The following is an 18,683-nucleotide window of genomic DNA, read 5'->3' as shown; positions in this document are numbered from 1 at the left end:
AACACAGTCTAAATTTCTTCATTTTTAACCATAAATGTTCTCATTACCTGGTGAGGACTCCGTGGACTCAGAACACATCTATTTCCTATCATTTCTACTCTATAATCATTCTTTCTGGCCCCTCTGTAAACCCACTCTCCTTCCCAACCATTCTGCTAACCTCTGTGATGACCCATGACTCTTAGCATCAGCTTAAGGACAGAGGTCTGAGGTTATGCATGGGGTGAGGGTTCAGGTGAGACTACATTTCTCATTTTGAAAGTAAAGAATACTACCTAGCACATAATAGACTTTTAAAGGCTTTTTGTTAAATTCGAAATGGAGTTGCTCTGGACCCTTGCTTTTTGTCTTAATCTCTTTCTCAGACCATGTAAGTTTCTCTATTACCAGCTGTTTCTTTTTCTCAGAATCCTTTATCTATCTCTCCCCATCCCATCTCTGACACTTGCTGGATCCCTACAGAGAAATTCACATGATTTCTCTGAGGACCCTGGAGCTCCTTCCAGCTTCCATTGTTTACATTTCCAAGACTGGAATTTAAAGTTAGACTCTATAAGAAAATTCTTTTGCCCTGTTACAGTGATTGAATTCAGGAAGCTAGGTGAGGGTGACCTTTCCCTCCAGGAAGGCCTCAGATGCTTAGGACTCTTACTCTTCAGGGGGTGGGGGGACAAATAGTCCAGTCTTCTGGAAGGACTGGTCAATACTTTATTTTTTATTTTTTTTCTCAGCTCTTATTGCCACAGCTAGCGTTTCTAATACAATATTAAATAGTAACGGTGATAGTGGGCAACCTTGTTTCACTCCAGATCTTATTGGGAATGGTTGCAGTTTGTCTCCATTACATATGATGCTTACTGATGGTTTTAAATAGATGCTGCTGATTATTTTAAGGAAAAGTCCATTTATTCCTATACTCTCAAGTGTTTTTAATAGGAATGGATGTTGGATTTTGTCAAATGCTTTTTCTGCATCTATTGAGATGATCATATGGTTTTTGTTAATTTGGTTATTAATATGGCCAATTATATTGATAGTTTTCCTAATATTGAACCAGCCCTGCATTCCTGGTATAAATACTGGTCAGTACTTTAACCTCAATCTCTTGGGAAGTACATCCTCTTCAGTTCCCTCTGGTGGCAGTTCAGGGTTCAGTCACTGAACTGAATAACCAATGTCCAGCCTTGGGTGAGGCTTTGGGGGAATGGTAGGTGGGGTATGATAGGAGAACCAGCAGTAAAAAGGGAAAGTCTGGGGAGTGCTTCTTACTCTCTTCTGTACCAGAGAAGCATAAACAAGACTGACCAAAAAAAAAATCACATAATTGCTCATTTTTTCCTTTTATTTTTGGCAATTTCTCATTTATTTGTTTGTTTCTGCTCCCTCATAATAAAGATAAAAAGGAAAAAAATGAGAGGAAAAAACCAAGAGCTTAGGGAAGGTTCTCAACATTGACCCAAATAAAAATGGGTACCCAGCAGGTGGCAGCAGTGGCACCCTGAGAAACTTTACTCTTATACGTGTTCATCTTTCTGGGGGGAAAGGGAAACGGGAGGATTTCCATTTGTCAGGTGAGGTGAGAGAAACATTTGGGGAAAATGGCAATTAGAGATCACTTCTCACCAAAATCCAAAGAGATGATTATAATTGGGATTGGGCTTTCTTTGTACCTAGTTCTTTGCATGTTGTCTACCCCAGTAGATTGTAAGCTCTGAAATCAGGGACTATCTTTTATTTCATTATTTTCCTAAACCTTAGCACAGTGCCTGGAACCCAGTAGGTGCTTAATAAATGCTAATTGACTGAAGAAATAACACAGAAAGGAGTAAGATCTCCATAGGATTTATGTGAATTTGGCGCTTTCTTTAGGAAATTGGATTTTTTAGGTAAAGAGGAGGCCTTCCCCACCCACATCTCCCTCCAGGTTTCTGATTCAGAGCTATCCCTCAAACATCCCTCTATAATTTGTTTCTTGGACAATAGCTCTTATAACTCTCACCTCAGTCTCTAGAAGAATTTTAAGGGTCTTCCCCCCATCCCAAAATCCATTTTAGAAGCCAAGCTGCTGTGAAACCTCTGTCTTAGCAGATGGTGTTCAACCTGTAGAGACTGAGCATGGAGATCAAACTCGGCAGCCATTGCTGTCTCAGCCTTCATGGCTGTCATCTTTGGGCTCTGACCCCCCTTCATCAGCAGGTTTGAATGGGTGAAGAAGCCTTTGTCACCATCTAGACCAAACACTGAGGACCTTATGTTTTCCCTTGCAGGCAAAAGTTCTAGGGTCTCTCTCCCCTGAAACATCCCAGCTTTGCCAAACCCCTTACTAAGCAAGTTGGTGTGGGAGCTGACATTCTCTTCCATTTCTTGGTTAACTGAAGAAAAACTCTCTGATTCTTTGGAGGCCCTGAGTTTCATACTCTGTGGGGAAGCCAGGTCCCCTAAGCCCTTATCTTGCAAAGTGGACCCCAGGTGGAACTTTTCAAGATCTAGGCTGAGCTCAGGGAATGGAGGGCGGATTCTCTCTTCCCTCCAGTTCCCCAAGTCCCATTCCATTTTCCTTATCCCCCCAAGGTTGGTCCCTGAGTTCCACTCTCCTTTTCCTATTCCTGAGTGTGTCAAGGTATTATGAACTTGGGTGAAAGGACTGCCAAACCAAGAGTTTCTAGATAATACTTGAAAAACAGAGAGGGCAGCATAGAGGGCGCAGAGGGGAGGCAGGGCATCAGGCTCCCAGGCAAAAAGGGGACCATCACCCTGTAGATTGAGGCCACAGAGACCTATCAGGGCCTGGGTCACAGTCAGTTCCTCGCCTTGGAAGCTCTGGAGGAGCTCACAATGAAGACGGAATGGTCCCGCTTCAGTTTGAATGAAATTCTGGTCCAGGATGGTCTTCATCTGGTGGGTAGAGGGTAGGAGTAGAATGTGTACCCCCATGATTTTGTGGATTATTTGTAATAAATTTGAATCCCAAAGCCAGCCCTATTCTTATTCTTCTTCACCCTTTCAAATCTCTGATCCTGGTTTTTGCTTCTGCTAGACTCTCTGGAGGGAGAATGGCTGCCATGTGATCTCAGTTACTAAGGAGATCCTGGACCTTGGCCAAAGCAGGCCACCTCTTTGGGCACTTACACATGGCCTTTGATGTCCTGGGCCTCTTCTTGCTCTAAAACCTGATTCCTGTTGTCAGTATTCCTAATCCTTACCAGCTCCAGCTGTTGGGAAAGGATCCTCTTCTCCACTGACATGGCCAGCAGTTGTTGTTGCTCTTCACTCAGCTCTGGGGATAGGCCAAGGAGCAGGAAAAAAGTGGAGAAGGAAGGATCAGAGAAGGAGGTGGGGGGTGGGGGGGGTCAGTGTCTGAAAGAACCACTGAGTCAGTTCTAAGTAACTAGAGATGGTCAGTGGCCTTGGTTAAGAACTGGAGCTGTGCTATCCATTGAGACATGGGAAGGAGGAAAGGCACCATACTTGGGGCAGGTGGGATAGGGGAACAATGAGGATAAAGGCTCAGTTGTTTGCCCTTTTTCATAGTGGGAGGAAGGAGCAATGATGTGAGCTACAGTCACTGTTCAAACACAGGCATCATAGAAATGTGTTCCATGAAGGCTATTCCAGTGAGACTGCCTTTGGCTCCCAACTTTCCTTTTACCTTGGAGTGCTCCTAACAGGTAGAGAAAACTCCCAGCTAGGATGGGGTTGAGTTTTCCTGAGATATCTTGCAGCTTGGCTAGAATGATATCCCCAGGACCTCCCAGGAATCCTTGGATCACTGGCTCCTCAAGGTCCAATGCTCGGTTCATCTGGAAAAGAGATAGCCAACAATTCAACCAACATTTTTTAAGGGATTAATAGTGTGCCAGGCAGTGTGATAAGTATCAGAGACACAAAGAAAGGCAGATAAACATTTCCCCACAAGGAACTCATATTCTATTGGGATACAAATGATGATGTCCATCCAAAATACAGAGGATAAATGAGAGGTAATCTGAGCAGTGTTAGCAGTGGGGGTATGCTAGGAAAGGCCTACTGAAGAAAGTGGATGAGTCTTGATAGTTCTCACCCCTTTCCACAACAGGGGAGACAGAAAAGCTGTTCTAGAATAGGAATCATCTCTCCTTTTCCAAAAGAGGACTTTTTAAAATGGGGGGTCTCCATCACATGGGGAGCTTAGTTTCCTTTCTTTGGACCTGCCTTCTTTGGGGCCTATCTATAAGTTTTCAAGCATGGGGGGAAGCTGACTCCACCCCCTAACCTACACCCCACACTCCTGTATTTGCCCACTTTACCGGGTCCTCCAACTCTTGCAGAGCTTTGGCCTGGCCCAGAAGCCAAAGGAGAGCCTTCAATAGAAGTGCACTTTGTTCCAGCGTCAGGATCTTCAAAATGGGCATCTGCCTCCACCTCGGCCTGAAGTGCCTCGAATCCCCTGAGCTCTTTGGAGGGAGGCTCAGCCCGTAACCCTACTTTGGAAACATAGTGATTGGGACTAGTTCCTAAGTCCAGAATCCCCCCAGCATTTATTCATTCAGCCAGTAGCTTTCCATACACATCTGATCATCCAGTACTTTCCCTCTGCCATGCAGCCAAGCATTCTGTCTACATTTTCAGTCCCTCTGCCCCTTTGTAGCTTTCCTCTCGCCCCCAGTGTGGTCCTCTTCCCTCCTCCCTCAGTGATTCCTCATTCTCCCTTTCCCCTTTCTCTTCTCCCTCTTTCTTTGTCTCTCCAACTTCCTCCTCTTTCCTATTTCCCTCTCCTTCCTCCTGTCTCTTCAACATTATCCTCTTTTTCTTCTTTTCTTTCTCTTTCTTCCTTTTCCAACTCTACCCCTCAAGGCTTTTGTTTTAAAGGAAGTTTGGATAGCAGTAGGGTAGATAGAGTCCCACTTCCTTCTCTTGAATTGGGGCTTTTGGAGATAGCAACTCTTGTTTGTTGGCTTTCTAACTCCCTCACTGTCCAACCCTAGTTCCCTAGACAGAGTCTGGTGGTAAAGGGAGGTGACAGTTCAGCTTCTTACTTGTTTGGGGTTTGGGTTCTTCAGCAAAAGCAGAAGCAATGTCAGGGACACGCCAGAGAAGACAAACACAAAGAGAGAGCAATGATTAATAATGCAGATGCTAATTTAACCTCTATACCCCTTTTCTTCACTAGGTAGCTTGGGGAAGCAGCAGAATGGCCTAAGAAGCTTCTGCAGAAGAATTCTGGTTCCTCCTCACTGTGCCCTGCTTTCCCCCACCTCTATCCCACTCACCATCTCTATGTATTTATGTGAAATTGAGTTCACCATCTCCTTCCCTCCCTTATGGTTGGCTAATGAGCACCTTCGTTGCAGCTTTTTCCTCACTTCCAGAACTTGAGGAGCTATGCAAATTCTCCCTGCTTGAGATTTTTTCTGCTCCTTTTAGCTCAATCATATTATAGAAAAAGAGAAGGGAGAGCAGCCCCTTGGCCATACCCACCTTCAGTGGAGGTGAAAGTTTTCAGCTTTTTATCTTTGAGATAGGAGATGTCTGTAGTAGATAGAGAAGGAGAAAGCAAGGGTTATGGTTGCTTTGTTTAGGAATCTACCAGGAAGATGGGGAGACTAGGAGTGCTTAATGACAAGGGGAGAAGAGGACCTATAGTTCTGAAGTCAACATGTAAAGGAATGGGGAAAGAAAGGTCTCAATGGAACTTTGGGCTATAGACTCTGGGGAATTAGGGGGAAAAGGACAAGAATAGAAACCTAGGAGGTAAATGGTCTTCTGGGGACTGATCCTTGAAGTTCAATGACCTGATAGGGAGACGGTTTTGCTTCCTTCTTTCTTCCCTCCTCACTTTGCTGCAACATACCCCAATTTTTCTCTCCAATGACAAGCTGCCTTAGTCGGAAGGCTAGGATGGAGCCCAGAGAGACATGGATGATGGTACTGAAGCTAAAGGAACCCTGGAGGAAGGCAAGAAAAGGAGAGAAAGAAAAGATTATGAATCATAATCATAACATATTTACATAATGCTCTATGATTAAGAAATACATTAACACACATATAGATTGTTGGGTTTTTTTTAAGGAATTATTTTCTTCAGTGAGTTTTTATGCTTTTCCATTTGAACAATTCTACTTTTTAGGGAGTTTTTCTCTTCAATGAATTTTTGTGTCTTTCCCACTCCCCAGCCCCCCAATTCTGCTTTTCAAGCCACTCTCCTCATTGGATTTTTGTATGTCTTTTACCATTTGGCCTAGTTTGGTGCTTTCTTTTAAGTCTTTTTTTTTTTTTTTAAGGTGTTATTTTCTTCAGTATTTTTTTTGTACCTCCTTTAACAAACTATTGATTCTTTTTTCACGATTTTCTTGCATTACTCTCATTTCTCTTCCCAATATTTCTTCTACCTCTCATTTGATTTTTCAAAATCCTTTTTGAACTCTTCCATGACCTGAGACCAATCCATATTTTTCTTAGAGGCTTTGAATGTAGGAGTTTTGACTTTATTGTCTTCTTCTGAGAATGTTTTGATTTTCCTTGTCACCACAGTAACTTTTTATGCTCAGAATTTTTTTCTGTTTGCTCATTTTTCCAGCCATTTCTTGACTTTTAACTCTTTGTTCAAGTATAGCTCTGCTTCCAGAATGGAAGATGTACTATCCTGAGCTTCAGGGATTTTGTGCAGTTGTTTTCAGAAATACTTCTAAGGGCCTATAAATTTTCAGTTCTTCCAAGGTGGTGTGACCTAAAGACAGGTGCTTTCACTACCCTCTTGGCCCATGCTCTGTGGTCCCTGAGTGATAACAAGCACTCTTTTCTGCCCTGGAAATGTAAGGAGGGTCCTTGCTCTGCTGTTACTACAAGCTCTGATGAGCTAGTAGCTCCTTCTCACCCTAGAACTGTCTCCCAGGACTGTGACCCAGATCGGAATATGGGCAAAGCAACAGTCCTGTTCCAGTGCCAGCACAAAGACCCTGCAATCTTCTTCTGATCAATTATTTGATGCCCTAACCATCTGTGGGTTGAGAATTCCAGAACTGCTGCTGATGAGTCAGTGACTCCCAGGGTTTGCTCCTAGTTTGATGGGCCTTGGTCTGTGCTGGATCCTGGTTATTAGTAAGGGGATGGCCTGCCCTCTCACCTAGGTGCACCAGAGTTTTCCTGCCAGCCTAAGTTGTATTTGTCTAGAAAAGTATTTCGAATTGTCTTTTTGTGGGTTTACCACCCCCAAATTTTTTTAGGACATTATTTAACGGTGTTTAAAGGAGTTTGGAGGAGAGCTCATGCGAGCCCTTATCTTTTCTCTGACAAGTTGGCCTATTTTAAAGTTTTTATAGTGAAAAGAGTGCTAGATTTAGAATCAGTTCAAATCATCCCTGACTCGTCTTAAGTCACACAGCTAAGAAGTATTGGAAATAGGAGAGGAATTGAGAAGAGATGGACTCAGGTTGGGGAAATACAGGAGTGAGGGGATGGAGTGGAATGGAGAGAGCCTCTTATTCATTTGTCGTGTCTCATTGTGAGGCATTCTTGGCAGTGATACTGAAGTGGTTTGACATTTCCTCCAATTTATTTTACAGATGAGAAAATTGGGGCCAACAGGGTTAAGTAACTTATCCAGCTAGGTGGCGCCCTAGTGCACCGAGATCAGAAAAATCTGATCAGGGAAGATGGGGCAGCTAGGTGGCGCCCTAGTGCACAGAGTACTGGGCAGTCAGGAAAATCTACTCAAGGAAGATGGGGCGGCTAGATGGCGCCCTAGTGCACCGAGAACTAGGCAGAGTCAGGAAAATCTAATCAGGGAAGATGGGGCGGCTAGGTGGCGCCCTAGTGCACCGAGAACTGGGCAGTCAGGAAAATCTAATCAGGGGAAGATGGGGCGGCTAGGTGGCGCCCTAGTGCACAGAGTACTGGGCAATCAGAAAAATCTGATCAGGGAAGATGGGGCGGGTAGGTGGCGCCCTAGTGCACCGAGAACTGGGCAGTCAGGAAAATCTAATCAGGGAAGATGGGGCAGCTAGGTGGCGCTCTAGTGCACCGAGAACTGGGCAGTCAGGAAAATCTAATCAGGGAAGATGGGGTGGCTAGGTGGCGCCCTAGTGCACCGAGAACTGGGCAGTCAGGAAAATCTAATCAGGGAAGATGGGGCAGCTAGGTGGCGCCCTAGTGCACCGAGAACTGGGCAGTCAGGAAAATCTAATCAGGGAAGATGGGGCGGCTAGGTGGCGCTCTAGTGCACCGAGAACTGGGCAGAGTCAGGAAAATCTAATCAGGGAAGATGGGGCGGCTAGGTGGCGCCCTAGTGCACAGAATACTGGGCAATCAGAAAAATCTGATCAGGGAAGATGGGGCAGCTAGGTGGCGCCCTAGTGCACAGAGTACTGGGCAATCAGAAAAATCTGATCAGGGAAGATGGGGCGGGTAGGTGGCGCTCTAGTGCACCGAGAACTGGGCAGTCAGGAAAATCTAATCAGGGAAGATGGGGCAGCTAGGTGGCGCTCTAGTGCACCGAGAACTGGGCAGTCAGGAAAATCTAATCAGGGAAGATGGGGCGGCTAGGTGGCGCCCTAGTGCACCGAGATCAGAAAAATCTGATCAGGGAAGATGGGGCAGCTAGGTGGCGCCCTAGTGCACAGAGTACTGGGCAGTCAGGAAAATCTACTCAAGGAAGATGGGGCGGCTAGGTGGCGCCCTAGTGCACCGAGAACTGGGCAGAGTCAGGAAAATCTAATCAGGGAAGATGGGGCGGCTAGGTGGCGCCCTAGTGCACCGAGAACTGGGCAGTCAGGAAAATCTAATCAGGGAAGATGGGGCAGCTAGGTGGCGCCCTAGTGCACAGAGTACTGGGCAATCAGAAAAATCTGATCAGGGAAGATGGGGCGGGTAGGTGGCGCTCTAGTGCACCGAGAACTGGGCAGTCAGGAAAATCTAATCAGGGAAGATGGGGCAGCTAGGTGGCGCTCTAGTGCACCGAGAACTGGGCAGTCAGGAAAATCTAATCAGGGAAGATGGCGCCCTAGTGCACCGAGAACTGCATCTGGACCAAAGAAAACCTAAATTTAAATCCATCCTTAGACACTAGCTTTGACTGCAGGCAGGTCACTTAGCCTCTGTTTCCTTCAGTTTCTTCAACTGAAGAGAATCTACTTCACAGGAGTGTTGTGAGTACCAAATGAGATATCTGTAAAGTGTAAGTACACTGTCTCATTCATAGGAGATAATTATTAAATGTTTACTTCTTCCTCTCCTAACATTATAGATTTAGAGCTGGAAGGGACCATTTTTGTTGTTGTTTCATTCGTGTTCAACTCTCTGTAGCTCCATCTGGGATCTTCTTGTTAAATCCACTGAAGTCGTTGGCCATTTTCCTTCTCTAGATCATTGTACAGATGAGGAACTAAGGCAAACAGAGTTAAGAGACTTGCCCAGGATCATCTAGCTATGTGACCCTGGGGTCTAAAGTCTAAAGATGAGTCTTTCTGACCCCAGGCCTGGTGCACTTTATTTACTATACCACTGTATAGCTGCGCCAGAAGGGACCAAGGAGGCCATTAAATCTAACAGCTTATTTTACTGAGGCCAAGCGAGATTATTCATTTAAATTTGGGGAGAAAGTGATTGGTGTTAAGTGATCATAAGTGTCTAAGGCTGGATTTAACACAGGCCCTCGTGACTTCACAGTTGTGTTCTATCCACTGTACCATTTAGCTGCTCCCCTAAGTGAGATTGCATGGCTTCCCAGGGATCAAACATTTGCTAAGAACCTACTATGTGCCAGTCACTGTGCTAAACTCGAATTACAGAAACAGACAAAAGATAGTGCTCATCCTTAAGGTGCTCACAATCTAATAATGGAAGGGATAACACACACGTATATACAAAGTAAGCTCTATGAATTAGGAAATAATTGAAAGAAGGAAAGCACTGGAATTAAGAGGGGTTAGGGAAGGCTTCCTATGAAAGGTGGGTTATATAGCTAGTAAGTATCTAAGGCACAATTTGAACATTTGGAGTCTTCCTGAATCCCAAGTTTAATGTCCTGTCGTGTACATCATGCTGGAGGAATGTTAGAAAGTAATTATTAGTAATTAATAAATTAGGAATAACATTAAGAAGACCGAAGAAAAGGATTATAGGACTGGCAGTTTTAAGAAGAGAAAGCCAAAGGCCTGGATTTTTTGAGGGAAAGGGCCTGATATATGTAATGGATCTTTTTATTATGGTTTTTCCAGTGTTTTGGGTTATGTGGATGAGCTCCAAAAGGAGCCAAAAATGTCAGAATTCCCACCTTGAGCCCCATGGCTGTGAGGAGAGGTATAGAAATGTCTGCTCCAGCTTTCTTCCCCTGCTGCAGCTTGGCATCCTTCAGCGTCTCCACTGCCTCTGTCACCATATACAGATTCTCTCCACGCTCCCGAAGCTTCTTCAGGAAGGATGGTTCTGGCTTTTTCAGTTTCCTGGAAGAAGGAGAACCATGGTGTTCATTGGTCTCTGTGACTGCTGATGGACAGCAACTTTTCTTCCCAAGTATCTCCTCTGCTGTCTAGCTGTTCTGCTCTGAATTATCCCTTCCCTATTCCTCCTAGACTCCAGAGACTACAGGGAAAGTCAAGACAGTCAGTGAGTGATTGCCATAAGAGCTGAGACTATCTTGACACACATGATTTGCCTGAAAGATGTATGTGTCTCTGAATTCATCATATGACCTCAGGATAGTACAGTGAGGAGTGAAGGACTTGAGGTCAGGAAGATCTGAGGTTGAATCTTGCCTCAGACTCTTCCTGGCCAAGTCATCAAATCTTTCTCGTACTTGGTTTCTTCAATGGTAATCAGGGATAATCCTAGAATTTACCTTCCTGGATCTGTGAGGATCAAGCAAGATAACATAGGCAAAATGCTTTTTAATCTTTATTGTACTATATAAAGACTAATTCTTAATTATTCACAGATGCCTATGTGTGGGGTCTCTCTGAGTGTCTGTATTTAGTGTCTTTGTGTGTACATGAAAATTTGTGACATTTTGAATTTAAGAAAACCTATGTATTTGTGGCTTTGTTTGTATCAGGCTATCTCTTCGTCTTTGCAAGCTTGTGTTTGTAGAAAGAAGGCAGTCATGGAGCCCATTGGAATTGTGCCAGTCTCTTATAATTTACCCTTCATCCATTCCTTCCCAACCTGGGTCTTACCATTTCTTTAAGGATTCCAATTCATTCAGAATGCTGAGCTTCTGAATCTCCAAGGAATTTTTATGGGAGCCACCAGCAGACACAGTGATATTTACGGGTATTCCAATGGCTTCTGTCTTCACTCCAGCCTGCATATTTCCTTCACTGTTCCCCTGAATTGTGATCTTTGTGTCTTTTCTTGGTGCTGCCAGATAGAGAACCCATAGCTCATTTTATTACCTTGCTCCAAATTCATCTCCTCCAAAAAGTACCTGGATTTCTTCCCAGTAACAAATGCCCCCTTCTTCCTCCAAGGGCAAAGAGGTCAGGAGAGAAAAAAATATAGGGTGAGTCAAATTTGAGGGTAAGGGAATTTGAACAGCCTGTCTTTAGGGTACAGAAGGGACGACAAGAAAGTAGGATTCCTAAGGCCAGTGCAAAAATGTTAATTAGATAATAGATTGATAGGAATTAGACATGAGATCTAAGTGAGAATGGCTCCTGAACCTCCAGAAACTATAATGGGTTTACTTCAGCCTTTCACTGAAGTATGGAAGCAGGCTAGTCAGTCATAAGCATGAAAATCCCAAAAGATCATGACCTAGAGTGGGGGTTTTTAACTAACCTTTTTTGTGTTGTGGACTTTGGGCATTGTGATAAAGCTTTATGGATTTGTCCTCAGTAGAATGTTTTTAAAAGCATAAAATAAAACACATTGTGCTCCAAAGGAAAACAAGTTATATTGAATAGAATATATTTAATAAAAAAATTTTTTTAAATAAGGTCAGAGATCCTTGGTTAAGAATACCAGATCTAAAGGAAGAATTTCTGAATTAAAAGGCGAATAATGAAGGAACCATCTGAGAGCTACCATTTTATGATTTAGTCCTATATCAGCTGTTGAGTGGCATGAGTTTGTAGCTATAATTTGCCTATACTGTACAGTGAAATGAATATACTTTGGCTAAGAAATATATATACACTGGCTGAGAAATGAATATACACTGGCTAACTGGAAACGTTAGGGAGATCATGATTTCCTTTATTAAGCTTACCCTTTCTCCCCTTTTCTCTCTTTGGGCTGATGACATCACCATTCTTGCCCATATTTAGACTTAAAACTCTTCTCTGTTATCATTCATGTCAATTTGTTTCTCAAAGGCTACATATACTTTCTGTCCCCCTTCACTTTCCCTCTTCTTTCTTTTTCCCTCTCCTCCATCTTTCCCCTCCTCTTTTTCTTTTTTCTCTTTATTCCTCCTTTCTTCCTTTTTCCCTTCCTCCCTTTCTTTTTCTTTGTTCTTCTTCCTACTTCCTTTCTCTTTCCTTTCTCTCTTTTCCCATTCTCTTCCCTTCTCTTTCTCTCTCTCAATTTCCTCCCTTTTTTTTCTTGTTCCCTTTTCTTCCTTCCTTCTCTCACTCCTCTCTGGGAGGTCTCCTTTTGTTTGGTTCAGTCATTTATCAGTTGTATCCAATTCTTTGTGACTCCATTTAGTTTTTTTTTTTTTAACAAAGATAACAGTGATTTGCCATTTCCTTCTCCAATTCATTTTACAAATGAAGAAACTGAGGCACACTAAATTAAGTGACTTACCTGGGGTCATACAACTAGTAAGAGTTTGAGGCTGGTTTTGAACTCAGGAAATGAATCTTCCTGGCTCTAGACACTGAGCTCCATCCACTGTACCACCTAATTGCCTCATCTCAAGCCACTTAGACTATTATAACAACTTCCTTACTAGTATCTCTGCATCTAGTTTCTTCCCTCTCCAGTTTATCTTGAACAGTTCTGATCATGTTATTTATCTAGAAAAACTTTAACTGGTTCCTTCTTCTTTATAGAGAAATATATATGTGTGTATATGTGTATGTATGTATGCATATATACATATACATGTGTATATATATTCCTATAAGCAAGAGGGAGTCAGTCTTATATGTATACAAACATATATATTTATGTATTATGTATATATGTGTATATATTGTCATAACATAGTACAGTGGATTGAACAGTGGTCTGAAGTCAGAGGATCTTAATTCAGAGATGTTGTGTGATCTTAGACAAGTTATTTCACTTCACTGAGCCTCATTTTCCCCATCTGTAAAATTGGATAGTTGGATCAGATGACCACTGAGATCCTTTCCCATCCTAGGTCCATGATCCTATGGTTGACTTTTAATGCCCTTCACAGTGTGGATCCAACTCATCGTTCTAACCTCATTCCATAGATTCCCCTTCAAATACTCATTTTTTTAATCGTTACTTCTAGCTGATCCTTGATAATATCCTACCATCTCCTGTTGGCATGCATTAACTTAGGTTAGACTCTATTCCTGGAAAACACTTCATCCTTATCTCTACTTGTTGAAATGGCTTTTTTCTCCTTCTTGCCTTAACTCAGGTGCTATTTTCTCCATGAAGCTTTTAAGGATCACTCTCTCAATTGAAAGCAAAAAGTGTTCTCTTGTCTTCAAGTTTTCCTATTGAACTTTAAACTTTTCATTTATTCCAATCTCACTCTACCATATATCATATTATGTGTTTACATGTATGCTGTTCCTGCCTTCCCCTCATCAGGGCTCTGGACATTTCTCTGGCTGTTTCCCATCCCTAGAAAACTCAACCTCCACTCTTCCTACTGACTTCTTTAGTTTCCTTTAAGCCCCAAATAGACTTTTATAGGAAGTCTGCTTTAACTCCACTTAATTCCATTATTTTCCTTCTGTTTATTATTTCAAATTAATCCTATATATAGCTTGCTTTGTATATATTTGTTTACAGTTTGACTACCTTGTTAGACTGTAAACTCCTTTAGGGCAGGGACTGTCTTTTGCCTCTTTTTGTATTCCCAGCCCTTAGCATACTGCCTGATGTGTAGTAGGTATCTTTTGCCTCTTTTTATGTGTCCAGCTCTTAGCAATTGTTTATTTATTATTATTAAATATAAGATCCTTGAGGGCAAGGGCTTTTATATTTATTTATTTTTTTTAGTCTTTGCTTTCCTAACTTTACAGATGGAAAATGCTTAATAAGTATTTGTTGAACTGAGAAGAGGTCTTTCTGGAGAGGTGTGTTTTCTGAATAGATGATGTTTTATACCTTTAAAAATAGAAATTTATATTTTACTTAAACACTCGTTAGGGTTGTTGTTCAGTTGTTTTCAGTTATGTTTGACAGTGACTCCATTTCAGTTTTTCTTGGCACGATATTGATGTCATTTGCCATTTCCTTCTCTAGCTCATTTTATAGATGTTGAAATGGAGGCAAACAGACTTCAGTGACTTGCCTGGGGTCACACAGCTAGTTAGTATCTGAGGCTGAATTTGAACTCACAAAGAGGAGTGTTTCTGACTCTGGGTCCTGCACTCTACCCATCGTGCCACCTTTAAAATTATCTGCCTCACACTTCCCACACTATTAAATATAGTATACTAAATACAATTTAACCGACATAGTACTGTATTTTGAGTGATGTTGGGTATATAAACATATACTAAATGATCCCAGGTAGCTTTCTGATGTATGTATGAATTTCCTTTCCTCCTATGTTTGAATTTCCTTTTTCTTTTCTAACTCAGGCTGTCAGCCATCTCTTTTCCTTATTGCTACCTGGATTCAACTCCTATCTCTCACATATCATGACTATGTAATTCTGGGCAAGTCATTTAACCTCTTAGAGTTCTAAGCAATTCTCTAAGATGGCAAGTAGAAGAGAAATGCCAACCAACATTGGTAGAAAGATTTTCCTCATAGGGGAATTCCTTATACCAGTAAAGTCACAGTTCCAATCTAATGTCTAACCTTATCTAAGTGAACTTGCCAATAACAGGCTCTTTCCTAATTTGTTGTGGGTTATTATTTAAAAGAAGAAAAAATAGACTTTGAATAAAGGCCAGAACAGAATGCATGAGTACATGGACCTGATGACCTCCATCTTGGTTGCTCCTCCTTTCCTTCTCTCCCTTTTCCCTTCTTCCTCTCATTTCTTTCTTCCCTTTTCTCTCCTTTCCTCCTTTTTTCCCTTCCCTCTCTTTCCTAAGGATATAGCTATACCAGTGGTCCCCAAGAAGCAGACAGAAATCAGGGACCCTGACATCAAGAGAAAGTTTCTATGTAACAAAAAAGTACCTCTCCTTTCAACTAAGGGTGGTGGCAGTCAGAGGGAACTAGGCTGTGATTGCGTCCCATCCCACTCCAGTTGTTCCTTTTTTCTGCAGCTGCTTGCTACTAATAGACATAGTGTGCACTTAATTCATGCTCACTCCTAGCTATGATAATATTCCAAGTCAGTGCCTTGGATCCTCGCCTTATTGCTTCTTTCTCCATACTCCCTTCTTAGCGACTGTGGTTGTCTGAGAGCTTCCCTGCTTTGAGGTCCATAAGACCTGAATGCCCCTGGGGGTGCCCCACGGAGCCTCTCTCTGCTCTCCCTGCCCGGCTTGTCCCCTTCTCATCCCTCTTTACCCTTCCCCTTTCCATATGTGGAGTGTAGCTATGCCAGAAACATCCCAGTCCGTGCCCTAATTGACAAAGGCAGCTACGACCAATCCCTCGGGCCTCCCTGTAATTTCAGAAATAGGCAGCCAATCAGATGTGCCGAATGCGACCCTCCCCTCTAAAACACCAAACCCAAAACAAAAAGAACAACCTTTGGCCTTCCCTGGGGTACTGAGTTGCCCTGATGTGTGAAGGATGGAGCCCACGTGTTCCCACATTGAAAGCAGCAGGGAGGAGAACTTGGCCTGACTTGGCTGTGTGCTTCCTCCTGCCAAGGTCTTATAGGCACAGAGCGGGGGGAGGGGCGGGGGAACGGAGGAGGTCCCTCTAGTGACTGTCCCATGACTTGGGCTTGAAATTATGATTTTCCTTGTCTAAGTTAAAGTGTCTGGAACCAGACTTGTGATTTCACCAGCATAAGGAAGGTTCCTTTTGAGAAAACATCTTGAGCCAGGATAGATTAGCACCTTCTCTGTAGCTCAGAGGTAGTCTGGAGCATGCAGAGATTGTGCCTTGTCCCAAGTCATACAATCAATATGGATCAGAGATGGGATTTGAACCCAGGCCTTTCTTGACTCTATCCACCAAGCAACATTGCATATTTGTGATTTAAAATATGCCCACAATGAAAGCCTATAGCTTTTAGCATTACTGGCCAATCTGCTTCTTCTAGGGATATGTGTCAGCCCCAAAGGAGCTGCAGTGAGCCTGGTACCAGAACTTTGCCCCAGAAATTGGCATTTAAGGACAAGAGGAGATGGGCAATTGAATAAAATAATTGTTCGGTTTTTCTCCTTCTCCTATCTCTTTACATGAATGCAATGGCTTAAGAGCAGTATATGTAGTACATGCGTTTCCAGCATCTTCTGTATGGATGCTGTATTCCTGATCATGGAAGAGGGGTATATGTGTGTGTATGTGTGTGTGTAGGGGAATTGCTATTATGGATGACTATACCTGGCAGCTTAATTCCTGGCTCCAGCATATCTCTGAGAGAGAGATCTGTCTTGACATATTGGGCTCCCCAAAAGAGTGTACCCTTCCTCTTCCTCCGCACCAAGCAGAAAGGCCGGAAACGTGAGACATCAATGATGCTGCTTGTGGCAATCAGGTCCCCTGTTGGATCCAGTTGCCGTACCAAAGCTTGAGTGGTGTTTCGAAATACAGGAGCCATGATTCCTAAGACCTGGCAGGGAATGTTGGAGGATGGAACAGAGCAAGAACAGGTTATCTCTGGCTTTACTTGGCTACCCCCATTTTCCTTAGCCTTGTATTTTTTCCCCTAGTCTTTGTGGGAGACTTTCCCTAAAACTGGGCAGGCACATCATGGATGGAAGAGCACTTTGTGCTTCTCTTTTCTGCTGGACACCATCCACGACCTCAGCCCACTCTTGGCCCCTCCTTCTCAGAGAAGCAAATTCTCCCACATCTGATCCTCACTGCCCCACTTTGGGAGAATTCCCACTTACTCCTGCCCTTGAATGGCATAGAGCTTTGTCTGGCTTCTTTGACTTAACTGAATTGGTTGCTTCTGACTCCCACCTCCCCAGTCCCTGTACTCCACAGGTCTTAATCTGGGCACCTACGGAGAAAAAAGCAAAGAGATATCTTTTCCCATATATTTCCCCAAAGCCTATCTCTTTTACTGAGCCCCACCCCAAGGTCTAAGTCAGACATTGGCACCCTCAAGCCCAAAGAACTCTCTCTCAATTATTGGATCCCATGTCTTTCCCAGCTCACCTTTAGGAGATTAGAAATGCCCAGATGGCTTCAGAGTAAGACTTCAGACTGAAGGGGATCCTTCTTACTGCAGATTCCAGGCTCACCTCTAAGAGGTTGGTTTTGGATGCCTCTCAGGTATGATGGGCACAACAAATGGGCCTTCTGATGTCCCTGTTAGTGGAGAAATTGCCGCACCCACCTGTCCCCACCCTTATGTTCCCACACAGTCCACTTCCCAGAAAGTAGGGAGGGGGAAGGGAAGGGCACTGGAAGGAGGAGGTGAATGTGACAGTGTTTACATGGTAGGGGGGTACAGGGCAGAGGAAGACAGCATCTCACTCAAAGAGTGCCCATGAAAAGACCATGTCCTTTCCTCCTGAGAAAGAGCAACAAAATGGCTGGTCATAAGTGCAACCTATTTGTGAGCCAAGAGAATACAAGGTCCTTGGTATTTTTGAGTTGTTGAATAAGTCCATGTGGGGAATGGGCCATTAGATTTCTACTATTTCACAGGGGAGGAGACAGAAGATTTCAATCCCTTCTTTGGTCAGTTTAGAAGAAATCAGGAGTGATACAGAGCCCATTCACTCAAAAGATTGGATATGATTTTTTTTGGAAGGGGGGAGGGTGGGACAGTCCAAAAACAAAAAGAGTGTGGGTGTAGATATCAGAAAAGAGGTCAAGAAGAAAGGAGTCAGAGGTGGGTGAGAGTGGATAGAAATTAAGTGATAAGGGAGGAACCAGATTTTCATCTTTCATGAACTCCTACTCCTTGACTCTACCCATAAACTTGTATCCTACATAGGGTGGGGACACTGAGAAGATGGTCCTTATCTCTGGTTTCCATCACTGGCACCCACAAGCCGTCCAGAGACAGCCCTTCTTTCAGAAACAATTTATGGATGCAGGGGGTGGGGAGGAAAAGGCATTTTGAGATGCCGCCAAGGAACTGTAAGGGTCATTTCATCTCACTGGCAGTCAATTCTACCCAGAGTCTTCTGAAACTTCTGTTAAACTCTAAGCAGAATTAGTTTAGAGTTCAATCCTCGCCCCTTCTTCAGTTCCCCTGGGGAGAAGATAAGGAATGTTGGTCCTTCCCCTGTTGCTTTCTCTTTTGTCTCCAAGACTGGAGAGACTGGATGGATCCAGGTTGCTAAGATGATGTGAGGGGTAAACAGAGGAAACATAGTTAAATTCCCAATCTCATTTTATTGCTCAGTATCTGGGCATACTTTCTCATTTCCCATCCCCCAAGACTCCCCAGTATATCATCATTAATTCACAACTTGGTTCAAGTTTCTTGTTTCCCTGCTCAAATAGACTCTAGTATCAGG

At 43.3% G+C, this 18,683-nt stretch overlaps 1 protein-coding gene across 1 annotated transcript; it reads right to left on the bottom strand.

Annotated features, from left to right (window-relative positions):
* Positions 1 to 1,349: 1,349 nt before the first annotated feature.
* On the bottom strand, positions 1,350 to 17,174 carry LOC100925970 (gasdermin-A-like). The gene is given in 10 exon segments (XM_012548309.2): positions 1,350 to 2,895; positions 3,204 to 3,277; positions 3,650 to 3,800; positions 4,287 to 4,389; positions 4,391 to 4,493; positions 5,458 to 5,508; positions 5,831 to 5,924; positions 10,250 to 10,418; positions 11,148 to 11,331; positions 16,585 to 17,174. Coding segments are annotated over 10 exon segments (2,034 nt in total). The 5' UTR covers positions 16,802 to 17,174; the 3' UTR covers positions 1,350 to 2,007.
* Positions 17,175 to 18,683: the final 1,509 nt, after the last annotated feature.

Source organism: Sarcophilus harrisii, chromosome 4, assembly GCF_902635505.1.
Source record: "Sarcophilus harrisii chromosome 4, mSarHar1.11, whole genome shotgun sequence".
NCBI classification, from domain to species: Eukaryota; Metazoa; Chordata; class Mammalia; order Dasyuromorphia; family Dasyuridae; genus Sarcophilus; species Sarcophilus harrisii.
Note: the sequence above shows the minus strand (reverse complement) of the source record. Positions and strands in the feature narration are given on the sequence as shown.